Source organism: Megalops cyprinoides, chromosome 3 (genome assembly GCF_013368585.1).
Source record: "Megalops cyprinoides isolate fMegCyp1 chromosome 3, fMegCyp1.pri, whole genome shotgun sequence".
NCBI classification, from domain to species: Eukaryota; Metazoa; Chordata; class Actinopteri; order Elopiformes; family Megalopidae; genus Megalops; species Megalops cyprinoides.
This window is the reverse complement of record NC_050585.1, coordinates 14,541,352-14,559,107: the sequence shown is the minus strand read 5'-3', so window position 1 is coordinate 14,559,107 and position 17,756 is coordinate 14,541,352. Positions and strand designations below refer to the sequence as shown.

At 53.6% G+C, this 17,756-nt stretch overlaps 1 protein-coding gene across 1 annotated transcript in view; it reads left to right on the top strand.

Annotated features, from left to right (window-relative positions):
- The window catches only part of cux1a (cut-like homeobox 1a), a 152,318-nt gene that overhangs the window by 62,571 nt on the left and 71,991 nt on the right, over positions 1-17,756 (top strand). Inside the window, exon 3 of the mRNA XM_036525813.1 lies at positions 9,655-9,702. Within this exon, the coding sequence (XP_036381706.1) occupies positions 9,655-9,702 (48 nt within the window). The remainder of the gene's footprint in view (positions 1-9,654; positions 9,703-17,756) is intronic.

Sequence of the window (17,756 nt, the reverse complement as noted above, 5' to 3'; positions counted from 1 at the left end):
TTTGGCCGGCCCAACTGTTGACTGCCTCCGCCTGACGCTAATGCCCCGATTCTCAATACTGATTTGAAGTTATGAATAGCTGATGGTTTCAATTGATGTTTTCTGGTGAGCGTTGGCTGTAATGCGCCCTCTGAGAATAGAGGTACTGAGAAACAGATGGCTTTTTCACAGTAACAAATTGCTGTGTATATATAGTCCTGGCACTGGACTGACTTCACCTTCACTGGTGGTTGTGAAGGCGGGCTTTGTGTGCGTGTGTGTGTGTGCGCGTGCGCGCGTGCGTGTGTGTGCGCGTGTGCGCGTGTGTGCGTGCGTGTGCGAGAGCAAGAGCATGGATGCGTCTGTGTGTTTTTGCTGTTGTGTCTGTGAGTGTGCGTGTTCATGTATGTGTGTGCACATGCGTGTTTCTGTGCGATTCTTTGTTGTGCATGCACACGTGCCCGTACTTGCACAGTAGTCCACAAGGAGTGGCAATATCCAATCAGAACGTTCCACTTATCTGTCTATTCCGGGCTCTCGGTCCGTCTCCCTCTTCGGACTCCTCTCCGTATCCACAGCGACTGGCCCCTACGCTGGCCTGGGGGAGCAGCAGTGGCAAATGGGGACATCTGTTATTGTGCAGCTATTACGCGTCCGTGAGCCACCGATGCTGTGCTCTCGGACGTCCTGTGGGCGGGCCTTCCGAAAGTGGATTTGAGATCTGAGTGGGTTTTTGTGATTTCTGTGATAGTGTCATTTATGGGTACAAGACCAAATCGCACAGAGAGAGCAGCAGAGAACTGCATGGCCTTCCAGCTGGTTGCTCTGAGCAAATTGCTTGTTCTTTACTGCCTGTATGTGCTGTCAGCACATGAGCTATAGTGCACAGTGAGTACCTCCCACACACACACACACACACACATACACAGGGCTGCTGATCTCGTTTGTATTTATATTTGGCTTACTGTAACAGCGCCCGCCCCCCCAAACTCAAATCCCATCTGAGCACATATTCCCACCTCTCTCATTTCCTCTCTCTCTCATCTTCGCTCTCTCTCTCCCCCCCTCTGTCTGCCTCCTTCTCTGCCACTTCCCAAAATGGCCTCTCTCCAGAGCAGAGGGCTTGTGGCCTCGTCCTTTTCTTGCACCTCCACAGGAAACGCCTTTTCCTTCTCCTGCTAAGCCCTGCTGCCCGCTGCTAAACTGTCTGGGGCGCAGTGTTGGGCTGTGTGTGTGTGTGTGTGTATGTGTGTGTGTGTGTGTGTGCATACGTGTGTGTCTGTGTGCGTGTGTGTCTCTGTGTGTGTGTGTGCATACGTGTGTGCATACGTGTGTGTGTGTGTGCGTGCACGTGCATGTGCATGCGTGTGTGTGTGTATGTGTGTGTGTGTGTGTGTGTGTGCATACGTGTGTGCATACGTGTGTGTGTGTGTGCGTGCACGTGCATGTGCATGCGTGTGTGTGTGTATGTGTGTGTGTGTGTGTGTGTGCGTGTGAGTCTCTGTGTGTGCGTGTGCGTGCACGTGCATGTGCATGCGTGTGTGTGTGTGTATGTGTGTGCATACGTGTGTGTATGTGTGTGCATACGTGTGTGCATACGTGTGTACATACGTGTGTGTGCGTGCATGCGTGTGTGTATGTGTCTGTGTGCATGTGTGTCTGTGTGTGCGTGTGCGTGCACGTGCATGTGCATGCGTGTGCGCATGTGTGTGCGTGTGTGTGTGTGTGTGTGTGTGTGTGTGTGTGTGTGTGTGTGTGTGCGTGTGAGTCTGTCCTGCCCCTGGAGTCACAAAGCTTTGCTGTAAATATTTCAGAGGCGGATGATGTTAGCTGCTCAGCGGACGCCTCTCTCTGACGTTGCTCCCCCAGCGTCTGCTTTAAACATTTGCTCAGTGAGTTACGAGTCGAGCGCCCGGCCGGCCCCTGTTTCTCTGCCTCTCCCGTCTCCTCCGGCTTCACCTCCAAGACACTCTCCAAGCTCCGTTTCCTTTGTCTGCTGCCGGCTGCCATCTCTCTCCCCCCGCAGTTCTCCTCGTGCGCTCCCAAGCCGCCCGTGTCTCGGGTTCGAGCCTCACGTTCCGTCTGGAGTCTGTAGGACTCTCCAGAGGGAAGCTGTTGGGGGAAACGGAGGAGCACGCTCGCCGACTACCAGCCATTATTTGTGTTTAGACTGAGGTTCATTTTTGGTGTCTGAGATCACGTAATGGCCGCCGCCCTCTGATGCAATTACAGGGGAGAAATAATCACATGTGAGAGAGCGCCAGGCTTAAAGGTTTCGCAAGGACTGGCGGTTATTTCCACTGAAGGAGTCTTTGATGTAAAAGTAAACATCTTATTAACCCCCCCCCCCCCCCCCCCCCCTTTCTCAATGATAGGATGCTCCCGTTCAGGAAGGAGTTGCAGAGCGCAGAGCGTTTGCCACATGCAAATCAAATTTGTTTGAGCAGACTCCCAGCTGTAAATAAATAAAGGAAAATGGGAGAGTGGCTGTAGTGCAGAGAGAGAGAGTTGGTGTCAGTTAGTGACACGGGAGGTGACGGACGCTCGGGCTGTTTTAGCGCTCCCCTGAAGGCCTGGGGGAGGCGGCGCAGGCATACACACAGGGGGGCGCGGGGAGGCGGCGAGCAGTCCGAGCTGACCGGGACCGTCCGCGCTCCACCCCCCCCCACCCCCACCCCCGCTCCCCGATCTGCATGGCTGCATCGCAGGTTTTGTCCTCAAGCAGTGCCTATAAATAGCCCCTCAATAGCAGGCTGCCAGGCAGACCTGCTCATCAGAACTAATTGCAATAGAAAAGTTTTTTTTTTTTTTTTTTTTCCCTCCTCCCCCGTTTCCTTTTTTTTTTTTTTTTGTAACTCTGCCTCCAACCCTTTATTTGTGTTTCTGTCTTTACGGTGGGACACTTAAGTGCAAAACGCCTTCAGCTGATAAAACTCCTTTTTATATTGTGACCTTTTTCCCCCCACTCTAATCCATTGTTACCCTTTTTATAGTGAAAGGCTTTGCTGCTGCCTTCGCTGTCCCTCTCTGGCCGCCCTTCTGGCTGTTCCTCTTGCTTTGCTTGGTAAGAGTTTAGGAGCCTTATAGAGAAGCTTGCCTGCGCTCGCCTTTCTCATAACGTCACCAGCCTCCTCTGCCCGTGGCGGCTGCGTCCGCTCGTCCCGTTCTATCTGCCCCCCTGCTCTGCCCCAAAATGGCTGATACAGCAGAAGTGAATTCACCTCTGGAAGGTGAGAAGAGTGGGGCAGCTCTAAGTTTTTCTTATTCACGTTGCTTGGGTAGACCACCCCAATTGTGTACTGTCTCGAGGCTGTGGTTAATCCTCTGACAGCACCAAAGTGAACCACAGTGGACAGGCTGATAAGAAACCTTGTGTCTGCATGCGGGCCTATATCTGTGTGTGTGTGTGTGTTTGCGTGTGTGAGTCTGCATATGTGTTTGTGGAGGTCAGTGTGCTCCTATACGAGGCGCTGTAATTAATCTTGGTGTCGAGGCTTGAGTGGACGCCATGTGGCCCATAGTCCCTGGGGTTGATGTCATTGTGTGGCGGGGAGGCTGACAGACCCAGAAGCCCTTTACCACAGCCCTTTGTGTGGGCCTCTGGGAGTGAGGTGACCCCACAGCCAGACAGGCGTCTGGGGCAGGGCCACTCGGGGTGGAGTGTGGGGGTGGGGGTGTCCAGTCCTCCGTTCCGGCCTCCAGTCCCACTTGACCCTGGTGCTAGGCCCGCACCCCCATCCTTTTTTGTTTGGGCCATAATTCACAGCTTGGATCATCAGCCTCTTTGCTGCAGAGCAATCCACCCTTTAGCGTTTTCCCACCTTTTTATAATCCTCTACACTCTAAATGCACTGAAGCATGAAGCATGGTGATACTGAAGTACAAAAGTTGATTTGCATACAGAGAAAAGCCATATCAGGGCTAAAATGTTGCTTACAGTGAGAGCGGTATGCAGTGTCCTAAATTGGTCTCAGAGCTGCTTTGGTGAGAGCGCGATGAGGGACGGGGGACGGAGAGGGGCTCCCTAATTGCGAGGCGCTCCGACGAGGGCCAGATGGGTGCTGGCGTGTTAGCGGCGTGGGCAGCGCTGGCGGGATGCGGTTTTCCATTGATAATGAGCTGATTGGCTCGGCAGCGGGGGGGGGGGGGGGGGGGGGGGGGGGGGGGGGGGGGGGGGGGGGTTCTACCGAGACCACAGGGGACGCATGCAAGCGTCTGAATACTCCCCCCCACCCCGCTCCCAAAATCGCTTCCCAGCTCGACTCCAGTGACAGCTCCAGACAAGGCTAGCCATAGCCCCACAGCCACCCGCCAGAACGTGCTGGTAAAAGCCCAGTGTGCAGAGAGAGGTATCTCTGGAATAACTGCTTAAGCATCTCATATTGAGGGAGGAGGGGTGGGGAGCTGACACGACTCTCCCTAATCACCGGAGGGCTGCGGGATCCCTCGCCTGTGCCTCCCGCGGCCGACTGAAGGGAACGGCGGCGTTCCTCTTATCAGCGGGACCTCCTCTCATTCATCACAGCTGCCCCCCTCTCCCCCTGCACCCCCCAGATGCTGTTTCTCAGCCCCCCAGCTCGGAATAATAAGCAGGGTAATGCCTTTTGGCTTCGTCAGATGGGCTCAGCGCACCCAATCAGCAGAAGGAGACTAGCCGGGGTCAGCCCCCATCCGCACGTGCCGGAGGTGTAGAATTAACCCCCCTCCCACCCCCCGGCGCCCCCGGGCCTCAGAGCAGGACAGCGAGATTCTGCCGTGTCGACGAACGAGCAAGATAACCGGCTCGGCGACCGCTGCTGCCGATAAAGGCCTCATTCGATTATTCATTTATGTTTTTTGTTGGAAACGTTTTTCGGGTGACCTGCCTTCGGTCCGAGCCAGTCTGACAGTTCCCGGCTAATTGTTACTTCTTACCGTTGGTGGTTTCTACACACCGCAGTATTCAGCGGTCAGGTTGTTGCAGTCCTGTATGTTCAGTTAATGGGTTCCTTGACTCCATCTGGGAGTGGAGTGGAATAGACATGGGTTTGGGCCTGAACGAACGATCTCATCTCCCTTTTACTTTGACCACGGGTGACACGCTCTGCTCGGGCCTCTGCTCAGTGTAGCTGCTATTCTCTTTGCCCTTAACTTGAAGTAGTGAGTGCCTGTTTTATCATTTCCTGTGTGTCACTGATCTCAGAAACTGCCAAGCTCAATGTTAAGATAAGAGGAAAATCATTGAAGACAGGCCCAGAGGTGTTTGAAGGGGGAAAAATATGTTTTTTGTAGCTGAAGTTGAAAGGACATTTTGGGTTTCTGCTCTAAATAAGTTCAGGTCGGGGAATGGGGTGAGTTGGATATAATGAAATACGTCAAGCTAAATGCTATAAAAATACTTTAAATACTTTAATGACTGTAAACGCCATCTACTGAATGCTTGTTTATTTATGTTTATGTATAAACGTATGCTCTTCTTGGGTTTAATTCTCTTGTACCTATTCAGTGTCTTTCAGTTTTGGCTCATATAGAAAAGTCAACTAACGGTGATGGGATGATGAAGTTCCATTGATAAATTCCCATAGCTGGCTGTTCTGAAGTCCAGTCAGTTCCACTGATACGGTAGCGTAGCTGTCAGTGCTGAGGTCCTTACAGTTCCTGGTGGTTACAGTGACCTACAGCTGTCTGTGCTGCCCTGGCAGTAAGGGGGAGTTCTGAGGTACAGCTGTCTGTGCTGCCCTGGCAGTAAGGGGGAGTTCTGAGGTACAGCTGTCTGTGCTGCCCTGGCAGTAAGGGGGAGTTCTGAGGTACAGCTGTCTGTGCTGAGGCATATGCGGGCTGGAAGCAGGCAGGATCAGAGGCAGCTCGGCCGTTTGGCCTGGCTTCACCTCGTCTCTGCTCGCTCACGCCACAGGCCCCGAGAGGCATCCGCCGCTCTTGAGGGGTTCGGCTGAAGAAACAAAAGCCCCCCCCCCCCCCAGTCCCAATGGAGGCTGAGCTCAGAGAGGAGAGGGCCTCGGACACCACCGGAGGAGAAAAGCACGTCGCTCGTAAATATTTAAATTGATCGTCTCTGCCGAAAGCGGACTCCCGTTTACTCAGCGGGCATTAAAGATGCATCGCGCCAGGAGGCCAATGAGCACTGCCCACAATTAAGAGCGGTGGGGGAGCGGCGGGGGTGCACTTTCGGGAATGGGCCGGAAGCCGGCCTAATTGAGTTAGCTTCTACATCACAGGCCGGCCCGGGCACGCTGCATTTGAGCGGAGGAAAGCACGAACGGCGAAAAGAGCTAGCCCGAAATTTCTCTTTCCTCCCTGCGATTATCTGCTGAGAAGGGGTGGTGTGCCAAGGGCATTCTCTCTTCTCTCTATCCTCTCTTTTCTGCCCTCTCCTCTCTCTTTCTCTCTGTCTCCCTCGCTCTCCCTCTCCCCCTCCTCACTGTTTCTCTCCTCTCTTTCCTCTTTTCTTTCTCTTTACTCTCTCTCTCTCTCCCCCTCTCTCTCTCTCCCCTCTCTCTCTCTCTCCCCTCTCTCTCTCTCTCCCCTCTCCTATCTCTGTCCTTCTCTCACTCTCTCTCAGTCTGCCCGGTCTCAGAGGGACGCAGGCACTTTCCTCCCCCCCGTATCCCTCATGCGCGAATTTCACACGGTGAGTCATGTATTCCGGTGGCGGCGGGGCTGGTGCGTCCCCCCGCGGCTGCAGCGGCGGGGCAGGGGCGCCGCGAGCGCCTGCAGCTGTGTTTGCGCAGGCTCGCCGGAGTCTGGCCGCTTGGCCGCTGACCCGGGGCCACTGTCTTCCGAGAGGAGGCTCTTCTTCCTCTCCCTCCTCTCCCTCTCCCTCTCCCCTGCGAGCCCCTCCCCTTCCTCCCCCTCCGGTCGGCTGGTGTTGCTGCTTCAGAGCGCAGGGCACTGTGGCGAGGGAAAACCGTGCACGCCTCTTTTCAGCGCGGCAAAAGCGGCGCGTAATTGAGGCCGGCGCTGCCGCGCTCCTGCGTCAGTGCGTGGCGGGCTGTGGCTGAGGGGACGGGCGGCAGGCGGGGGCGCACATGCAGCTGATTACTTCACTTAACAATGACTCCGCCGGGGAGTGCATTTTCACATAGAGATGCACTCAGCCCTCCATTAAAACCAACCTTTTTTTTTTTTTTTTTTTAACTTAAACTAGAATGTGAGAAAGGAACATTGTCTGTGTTCTCTCAGGACACCCTGAAGCAAAACTCTCGTCTAAACTCTCCCCGCTGTCGACTTGGACGAGCTGAACTCGCATAGTTGTCAGTTTGTGTGTGTGTGGGGGGCTAGACTAAATAGCTTTAACAGCAGCCTCGACTGGGGTCTCTTAAAAAACGGGATGAAACGGCAAACTCTCTCTGATAAATCACACAAGAAAAGCCAGACATGTCTGAGGTAAACTGATCCTCTAAATATACATTTCTGTCTTTGTGTGTGTGTGTGTGTGTATGTGTGTTTTTCCTCTTTCCCTTTCCCTCGGTTCACTCTCATAGAAGATGCTCTTTGACGGCAGAGGACCTGCCGGGAAAGATAACCTGGAGGCAAACCACCCTGGAGTTCTGGGCCGGCTTCCAGGGCGGGGAGCTCCCCAGCGTGAGAGGGGAAGCCTGCTGTTTGCTCCTCTCCAGAGCTGTTTATTTACTGCACTGGCTGTGTGTGCCTCTGTGCGGGGCTGTCTGCACGGCCGTCAGGACCCCCCGGTCTCCCCCGGACCCCCGCACAGCCGCACGCATTACCCAGCGTGCACACTGCCCGTGCCACCTGAAAGCAAAAATAACGCAGTCCAAAACTTAAGTTTCCTCCAGTCTCTGTCCAGTGTTTAAAGCGCAGCTGAAAGCAGTGCGTGTTAGAGGCTATAACTCGGCCCGTCCTCGAAGGAGGCGAAAATCTCACTCTCTTTGGTTTTCTTTATGGTCCTTTCGGGCGCTCTGTGTGTTTAAATGGCTTTGTCCTCCCGATTTCAATGTGAAATAATTCTTGAGCTGTTGACTGCTCCTTGTAAAGTTCCTTCAGCGTAATCGCATTTGCAGAGAGAGAGAGGGAGGGAGAGAGGGAGAGGGAGAGTATCCCAGCTGAAATTTGGAAGCCTCGGGAGTCGGGAGTTACGTTGGCCGGGGCGCAAGTGTTATGTTGAAACCAGATGTTGAAAGATGTTTCCTCTGCGTCACGTGGACTTGTGGTGCAGCGCTTACATAAATGTCATCTGTACAGTAGCGGGTGCCGACGGGACTCTGAGATCAGCAAGCCCAGCTGCTCCCCGGGGGAGCAGTAAACCCCCCCCACCCGTGCGTCAGTGACCGCGGGAGGGAGGCGCGTAACGCTAACCGCTAACCGCTAACGTGAACGGGTGCGCTGTCAGTCGGGCACCCCCCCCCCCCCCCCCCTATTAAAGGTAGCCTGTATTAAAGTGTCACTCGCAATCTGTTTCCTTTCACCGGGAACGTCACGGCAGCAGGTTCTGAAGTATCGAACGGCCTGCCAGGCCTCTCTGAGCGGCGGTGCGCTTCGTCACACTGCCAAGGCTGCTGCTTCTCACTTCGGTCACAGCGGTCAGCCCTGTTCTGGGTGTGGGAGGCGTTTCCACGCAGCCCACGTTAGGATCAACGGCACAGCTGTGCCGCCAACAAGGCCTCTTTATGCACCAGCATTCTGCCTTTAACTGAGATTTATTCATAGGCGTACTTAATATCATTTCGGAATCAGGCGCGCTCTCTGTCAAAATGAAAGGCATATTGAAGCCGCTTGTAATCTGATATGTCTTGATAGGAAGGCGCTCTGGTTGCTTTCCAGTGAAGTTGCACGAGGGAAAAAAAAGTTCATTAGTAAAAGAGGCAAAGTTTTCAAGAAAGGAATGGTTTGTTTTGAGTAGAGAAACCTTACATTTTGAATAATTATTGAAGGGTTTTTGTTTTTTTTTTGTCATCATTTTTCTTGAAATTCTGTCCCCTGGCGCAAAGTGAGGAAACGGACCTTGAGCACTCAGGGTCAGAAAGCTGTTCAGAGATAGATGAAGAGATGTTGTCAGGTCTGGCACAGTGCTTCCCGATGCACTGATCAGCACATTGCACGTATTTGTGCTGTTTCTTTTTTTCCCTCCTTTTTTTTGCATGGATAGTAATGTAACCTGAAAAGGACTGAGTCACGCAGTCGGAAACGGGGCTGGAGAAGTGCATTGGCAGCATGCAGACATGTGCTGCCTGCTTCTCCTTTAAGCTCAAGGCTCCCTCCCCCCCTCACATCCAAGGGTAGGACAAGGTGACGCCCCGTGGAGATGTTTATTTATTCATTTACTTATTTATTTTTTTATACTATGAGCAAATCCTGTAGGGTTTTCAGACCGACCGGGATCGCTTTTTTCATTCGTCTGAAGTATTTTTCGGAATTTTTTTTTTTTCTGGTGCAGTAAAGTAGTAAAACCAGGACAGTCTCTGATTGGTCAGTGTTGATTGAAGCCTTTAGCCTTGATTAGATGGGACAGCGTGCAGAGGTGATCTTTGTGAGTAAGGGAATGTGTGTGCTGTGAGGGGGGGGGGGGGGTTGAGGTCACGCTCTGACGAGGGGCGGTCACTGGGGGGGGGGGGCGTGCGTGTTGGAACAGGCCCGTCTCTCTCTGCGAGGTGCGTGTCAGACTGGGAGATGTTAAGCGGAGATACTAAATGTTTTTCTTTTTTTTTTTATTTCTTGCAGGATCTGCGCAAGCAGGTAGCTCCACTGCTGAAAGGCTTCCAAGCAGAGGTGAGTTTTGTGCATGTTAACGTCCATACATAGTCACAATGTTTGTGTGTTCAGATAGCCTTGCTCCCAGAGTACAGATCATCCGAAATAACGGCCCACTTCTGGGCGCATTAGTTTGGTGTCCGCGCAGGAAGCGTGGATCAGCAGTGCTTTCCTTCAGATGCTATCTGCCTGCGTTGGGATGGGCAGGATCCAGTGATGAGGGAGGGCATTATCAGCATTCTTTCATGAGGCTCTGCAGCTTTCAGTCACATATAACCTGCATATTTAAACCTTAAAAAAAAAAACAAAACAGGGTTGTGGCTCTTGAGTGGCTCAGTCACCCAGGCGCTTGTTCCAGGCGCAGGCTGAGTCCTGATCCAAGTTCAGGTTTTGATCTGTGTCATTCACCGACAGTGACTGGGAGTCCGTGGAGACGGAGCGCGGTTGGCTTTTTTCGCGGGGAGTAGAACGATTTTCGCCAGCCAGGGTTCCCTCCTCACGCCACTCCTGGCGGCCTGCGACTTGCCAGGCGCCTACGAGCCGCTCCGATGACATCAGGGGGGACACGCCTGTAGCTCCCCTGTGGTGCATTGTGGGCCGCCGTTGGCATGCAAGTGCATCTGAGGATTGCATGCTTAGGACTGTATTCCTGTGCAGAGCAGTGAGATGAGCCTCGTGTACAGTTGGTGATTATGAAGCTAGGGGGTGGAAAAAGGGAGGAAAAAAATGTAAAATAAGAACAAAAGCACGAGCCAAATAAAAACCGTTCAGGGCTTTAAACGCCTGAAAAAGCCCTTACACCAGGTCCCAAAAGCCAGCACATTTAAGAAGCACATTTTTCTTCTTTCTCCTTTTTTTGTTTGTCGTGTTGTCCAGATGTTGCTGTGTGTGCTTATGTAAATATCATAGAATAATGAATCTCTTTGCATTTGAACTTCACTTAAGGACACGTAGGTTCTCCGGTGCTGCTGAGTGTTGTGCCGTGACATCACAGATGCCTTTTCTGTAGTGTACTGCAAGCTAAGTGGCTAATGTAAGCTCGGGCAATGGAGGGGGTGAAGGGGAGGGGAGCTTTGCCCAAACAGTCCGGAGGGGATTTCTGTTGCCCGCACCGCGGTATGAATTTGTGACCCTGAACGATTCGATGTGACAGCGTCGGCCAGCCGAAGGGAAAGAGAATATTACGGTTTAACATTTTTGTCCCGGGAGCAGAGAGCGTTACTGTTCCTCGGAGTACAGTAAGTTCGCGGCTGATTCGCGGGGCCTCCGCTGTGAGAGCCACGAGACTGCGGGGGAGCTCTCAGAGCGGTGGGGGCCTGCCGTGAGTTAGGCCCACCCACCACCACGGCCTCAGAGCCGCGTCCGAGCGGGCCGGGGCTCACTGTGGGGCCGCACCTGGGCTCCATGGGGGAAGGGACCGGCCCCGGTCTTCGCCACCTGATCCGAAACGGGCCGAGACGTCCTATCAGAGCAGGACGACACCCGTGAAACCACGTCTCGGTGATTCACAACGGCAAGCGTGTAACCAGCGTTTCCGATCGCGATTGGATCCACCTCCGTGTATAGTGTGCGCTTAGTTTTGCTGGCAACGGGTGGCGCGTCACGGACGGGGACAGGACAGGAGCGCTCGCATCGTCCCGCAGTGTGTTTTTCTTTAGTTTTCTCTCACTCCCTTGTCTGGTTTGGCGTGCTCTGGTAAACATTAAAAGCGCGCTGTTTTTTCGACCAAGCAGGCCTGCATAGCAATGCATCATCTGATTGTCATTGTGGATATTTTTACACTGATGCTTATTCCGTGTGTGTAGCGCGTTCCTCCCGTCCAAACCAGGCTCTCGGAGGAGCAGAGCTTGGACCTGCTGCGTTAAGCGTGGTTGCGGTGTTCGTAACCTCTTACTAAAAGCCCTGTAAACACGACAGCGTGACCTGACCCCTGCGCTGGGCCGTTCCAGACAGGACTGCCTGGAGCGGGACCGGGCTGAAACCCTGCATTGGCCAGTAGTGTCGCTTTTCTGCCCGTGGTTCATTGAGAAGCTTTTCGGGGACTTTGGGGAACATGTTTCCTATTATAACTGCTCTTATCTGACGCCCCGATGAGCTCTCTGTCTCCGGGCGTGGGTGGGTGCCGGTGTTGCCGTGGGAGATTGGGGGTGGGATGTTGCTGGAGGAAGGGGGGGCGCAGGGGTCGTCATGGCCAGGGAACACACTCGGCCGTTTCCCGCCGCGGCAGCTGCACCTCGTCCGAGCCAGGACTGGAACCAGCTCGGAGGAGACGTGCACGAGGCCACAGTGAGGCACAGCGCTGCTCCCATACGCCAGGGATCGCTGATGCGTCTCCGTCTGAGTCTGTCTGTGCGTCTGCCCGAAGATGTCCCTGCGTCTCGGCGCTCACTGGTGTGCTGCCTCTGTCGCCCCGTCTGCGCTGAGCTGCGCAGCCCTGCTCTCCCTGCCTCTCTGTTAGAGCCCTGCTCTCCCTGCCTCTCTGTTAGAGCCCTGCTCTCCCTGCCTCTCTGTTAGAGCCCTGCTCTCCCTGCCTCTCTGTTAGAGCCCTGCTCTCCCTGCCTCTCTGTTAGAGCCCTGCTCTCCCCTGCCTCTCTGTTAGAGCCCTGCTCTCCCTGCCTCTCTGTTAGAGCCCTGCTCTCCCTGCCTCTCTGTTAGAGCCCTGCTCTCCCTGCCTCTCTGTTAGAGCCCTGCTCTCCCCTGCCTCTCTGTTAGAGCCCTGCTCTCCCTGCCTCTCTGTTAGAGCCCTGCTCTCCCTGCCTCTCTGTTAGAGCCCTGCTCTCCCCTGCCTCTCTGTTAGAGCCCTGCTCTCCCTGCCTCTCTGTTAGAGCCCTGCTCTCCCCTGCCTCTCTGTTAGAGCCCTGCTCTCCCTGCCTCTCTGTTAGAGCCCTGCTCTCCCTGCCTCTCTGTTAGAGCCCTGCTCTCCCTGCCTCTCTGTTAGAGCCCTGCTCTCCCTGCATTCCAGCACAGTCCAGGAGACTGCAGCCGCCTCGCCACTGCTAGCAGCGACAGCGCCACTGTTTACCCTTAATGGCTAATTTTCCATTCGCTTCCCGTCTCGCTCTTTAGGAGCGTGTCTGTCTGCACAAAGTGTCCCCGCAGTATGCAATTAGCCTGACCAGACCGCTGCGATCTGTAGCACAGCGCGGCCCGAGCGTTCCTCCGCCCGTCTCGCTCTCTCAGCTTCATCAGCTCCCACAACTCATTTCCACCGAAACCTCACTGCCCCCGTTTGTCTGACTCCAGATATAGCTGAACTGTGTCGCCAGTAATGTTCCCGCCGCAACCTTGACCCCTCTCGGAGCCGATCCGGGGCGTAACTTTGTTGCTGTGTCCGCACCTTTGATCAGATTATTAGAGGCGCTGAAAACGCTCGACCCTTTTTTTTTTTTTTATTTCGCTCTTTTTTTAAAACGTCGGTTAGGGGTGTGCCGTAATGAAAATAGAGCCATGAGGCGATTTTTGTGCGTTCCCCTGAAGGGACTGGCAGCGCACTCTGAGGTAACAGACTGAGGCGTTGTGTTCTGCCCGCTCTCAGGCCCCTCATAAGGAGGGCTAAATAAGGAACAGAGTGGAACTGCCGCGTGTCATGACTCAATAATTGGTCAGTTGCTGTTATCGGCGAGCTCTGGCGCGCTATAGGCCTATATATAGAACGCCGGGCAGGAAATCCCGAATAAGAAACCAAATCGAGATTGGATTTAATAAAAGGGGAGAAAAAAAGCGGGTTGCATTTTGAGCCTGAAACCCCCTGAAAAGAAGCCGTCTGTCCCACGAACAGCCCCGCGTGTCGCTGATGACTGCTAAGAAGGAGCGGCTTAAACGGTTAAGAGTGCTTCTTTAAAATTCAGCACAGACAGGCACTATGTAAGTTTCATGAGGTAAAGGCTTGAACAGGCGCTCCCTGGACACCTCTCAAAAGAGAAATTACGGCCTGTCTGCTCCATTAATGTTCATTGTGGTTTGTGTTCCATGTTCATATGGCCTGGCCTATTATTGACCGAGATAATCGGCCCATTTAAATAACTTCAGTTTAAAAATACCCAGCGTCATACAGGCTTAAATACAGTCAGAGATTCCAGTATTTGGCTCCGCAGTAATTCAGACTATTGGCAGAGGAGGGTAACTGTCAACCTTCTCGAAGCCCAGCTCCTCATACCAGGAATTTTATTTTCATTTTATTTTCCACAACCGTCAGCTCTTCATAGATAATAGAGGTATTTCTTGGTTTTGTGTAGGTCTCAGGGAATGCCATATCTGTAGCTACTGTAGAAGACTGTGGAACTATTTAAATGCAACAAAACAGATGACAAAATGGAGCCACTGTGTTATTCACAATGGCAGCTTGTCACATACAAGTGTGTTTCTGCGCACTCTGTTGGGAACGAAAAAAGTTCTCTTTTTTTTTTTTTCCATCCTTCTATAGAAGAAGGCACGAGATGACATGCGGTAGATCAGAGTGACTGAGAGACGCTGCAGACTCCTGCAGAGCCCCGGGGGTTAGGAGAGGGGCCAAGCGCTACGGAGATGTTTGTTTTTTTATTTGCAGAATGAGCAAGCGCTTCCTTTCCTGTCAGGAAATGAGAAGACAATGGGGAGCAGAGTGCAGCACGCCAAAACGCGGCCCCGCGTGGCGCCCCCTGTGGCGGGCCAGGGGATAGCTCCGATTCCCATCCCGCTCCTTGTCCAGACGGCTTCTCCTCATTCACACCCCCTTTTCCTCCCATTTCTTCAGAGTGCTGTGCTGCTGATCGGCTGACTCTTGTCCTTGTTCGGATGTTTTGAGCCTCTTTCAGCCTCTTTCATGTGACGTGAACTGAGGGGACACATTTCAGTGCGACTCTCGGCCTCTCTCTCTCTCTGTTGTCTCATTCCTGCTTAGTAGCGGTTGTCCTCGTTCAAAGCCCTTCGCTGACATGCTTGATATGGAATCAACAGTAAATACACTGAGTGAAAAAAGCAACGTATGACACGAGCGCACAGCGGCGAATACTCAGTGACTAAGAAATTAAATTAGATGCTAACGAACCCTGTTAACGCTTGTCCTTTAAGGACACCTTCAGGGCTGCTCGGAGCGAGTATGATATTTTCAAGCAACAAAAAAAAAAGGAAAAAAAAAACAAGCCCATGCCAAAAATAAGCGCTGACGAAAAAGACCTTGGAGAAAGTTAATCTCCCTGGCAAGCAGACGCGCGGAGAGCGGCGCGGGGAGTAGTACAAACGAGGACGTCACAAACGATTTTGTGTAATTACTTTATCGTTTTGGATAGCTGTCTTCTGCGGGAGAGCGGCGAGAGAGCGAGGGAGAGCCGCGGGTCGGAGGAGGCTGTGAAAGTGGGGCTGGCAGCTCGGAGCGGCGGTGAGATTAAGCTCAGCCTCTGAGCCCCGGAGACACTGAGCCAGCCGCAACACGCACGCACGCACACGCGCGCGGCCGTCCGCCCTATGCCCCTCCCACAACACCCCCCCCCCCCCCCCCCCCCCACCTCGCCACCCCCTTGACTCCTAGATTTCATCAGACGTCTGTCCAGTAAATGCTAGCTAATTCAAGCCACCGCAGCCGTATTTAGGCCCACACCTACCAATGAGCCCTCGTGGTGATGCTCTACCTGGCGACGGCCACGGTGACCCCTCTCACGCCGCCGGTTCGGAGGCCTGGGCGGGCGGGCCCCTGGAGCGCTGTACTCGAGGGCCCGGAGGGGGGAGAGAGAGAGAGAGATGCGTCACAGAGATGGATGGTCCTTCTATCTGCAACTTAATTCACCGCTGTGAGCCTCCAAATGAGGAGGAGTCATAAATATTTGAGAGGTGGGAGCTCGCTGCGTGCCAAAAAAGATTTCCCCTCCTGAAATATGGAGCCGGGGTGGTCGTCCAGGAGCGTGGCGGCCCCCGTCCCGCTACGCTCGGCGTAACCCTTTCGCTGCGGGAATGTTTTTTTCCTCCCTCTGGGTAGCGGAGGACGCAGAGCTGGTCTGGTTCTCACAGTAGAGACAGTGAGACCGACGGTAGACGCAGGGCTTGCTTGCCCTGGCGTGCCGCAGTGTCTGGAGCCCCCAGGGTGCCAGCTGGGCGCTTACCAGCTGAGGTGAGGTAAACGTTTGTTGTGATCCAGCCAGCTGACCTTCCCTGTTACCGAAAGCATGAGCAGATTAACGGCGCTCTAGACACGCCTGCTAGAATGCGTTGCGTCAGGGACACTGAGTAGCCCTAGTTTGCATTCACAGGCTTCGTAGTCTCCAAAGGGTTAAAAGTGCCAAGGTTCACTGTCACTTGGGAGATGTTCACTGCTTCTGCTTACTGTCTGGGCTGGCACTTGGGCACAGCTCCCATAGGTGGTAAAGGGGGAGGGGGCAAACTAGCTGATTGCAGATGTTACTCACCACCCTGTAACCACCATAGGAATGCATTGATCAAAGGCCCTGCTCTCAGTCTGGAATTAATGCTTAACTTACCGAACTGTGGCAGGAATGAATAGACACAGGCAGCGTCAGAGTCAGAGTGTTTAGACCTCATCAGCAACATCTTGCGGGGGTCAGTTTGTTTTACAGCTTAGTGCTGCTGATATTTAGCTACATTGCATGTGAGTGGCAGGATACCCCCAGATTTAGGAACATGAAGTGGTCCTCTCCCCAGAATTTCATGTTTTACATTGCTTATTTTCTCAGCAAACACCTGCATTAAACAGTGACCTGCATACATGTTATCTATTTAGGATGTTTACTTAAGTAATTCAGGTTAAGCACCTCGTTTAAGGGTGTAATGGTGCTCACCCATCGCGGAGTTGAACCCGCAAGCCCAAACGCTGTGCCACAAGTCTCATTCTGATGTAAGGAAACGGTGAACCCTGGGACTGGGAGCAATGCTGCAGTGTCCCAGGCCAGGTGTGAGGAGCTCCGGCCACCGGCCCCGCCATTGACAGGAGACAGGATGTTTTCAGTAGTGATCGCGAGGTTGTAATTCCCTGCTTTAAAGAAGGCTGCAAATCCAGTAATCCCCCCCCCCAGCCCTCCCCACACCCCCCCCCCCCCCCAGCTCAGATCAGTTATCCTGAGCTTAAAAGCTGCTCTGCAGTTGCAGAGGCCAGACGGGGTCAGCAGTGCAGGCGGACTGACCATCTCCCCGCGCCCCCCGGAAAGGGCCGGCCTCCTCGCGTTTCACCCTCCCGGCGTCACACGCGTAGTAACTGCTCCTATTTTAAGACCCGCTGCTCCCTCGTCTGAAGTTTCCAAAAGGTACGGGTGTCCCCTGCCCACGCGTCCGTCATCGCTGGGCACCGCCCCAAAATCTTGAATTTTATACGCACTGGTGCAGCCTTCGTTTTTTTATTATTATTATTATTATTATTGTTTATGGTCCCTAAAGGTGGTGTTTGCGTAATCCCGCCTCGTCTCTGTACAGTACCCAGGCTCCGGCGGCCACCCGTGCCAGACGCCCTCCCCCGCCGGCCCGCGTTTGCGGCACACTGCAACTAAGAGGCAGATAATCTGAGCTGAGCCTTATCTGCCGAGTCACGCAGGGCCCTGGCACAGGGGACAGGGGCGCTCTCAGTGTTGTGGGGGGGGGGTGTGTTGGTCTGCTTCATGTGCCCTCACACAGCGCAGTCACCCCCCCTCCCAAAATCCCTCCCCAAATCTGCCTCTGCTGTATTTTAAAGTGTACCCGAGCTCGGTCCGCAGGAGAGCAGGAGTCAGGGGAAGTCTTTGATTTGATGCGGCCAGCGTTGGTGTGTGCGCCATGCGGTGTGTGTGCCCTGCACTTGTTGTATGCCTGGTTGGTTCATCCAAAAACTTTCCCTTCATCCAAACACTTTCCCTGGAGGGGGGTTACTTTTACCAACATTGGTCAGCGGTTTCATTTTGGCAGTGTTTTCAGTTGGGGCATACACACCAGAATATATCTGCAAGGGGGAACTACTGATAATTTGTCGGAGCGGAGCCCCAGGTGGCTTTTTAAAGGACAATTAAAGGAATGATAAAATGAAATGGGCTTTTTGTTTCTGAGGAGATCAACGTTTCTGGCCGATCTCTGCCCAGTAAACCGGGACTTTAATAGCTCCATCTGTGAGGGAGAACTTG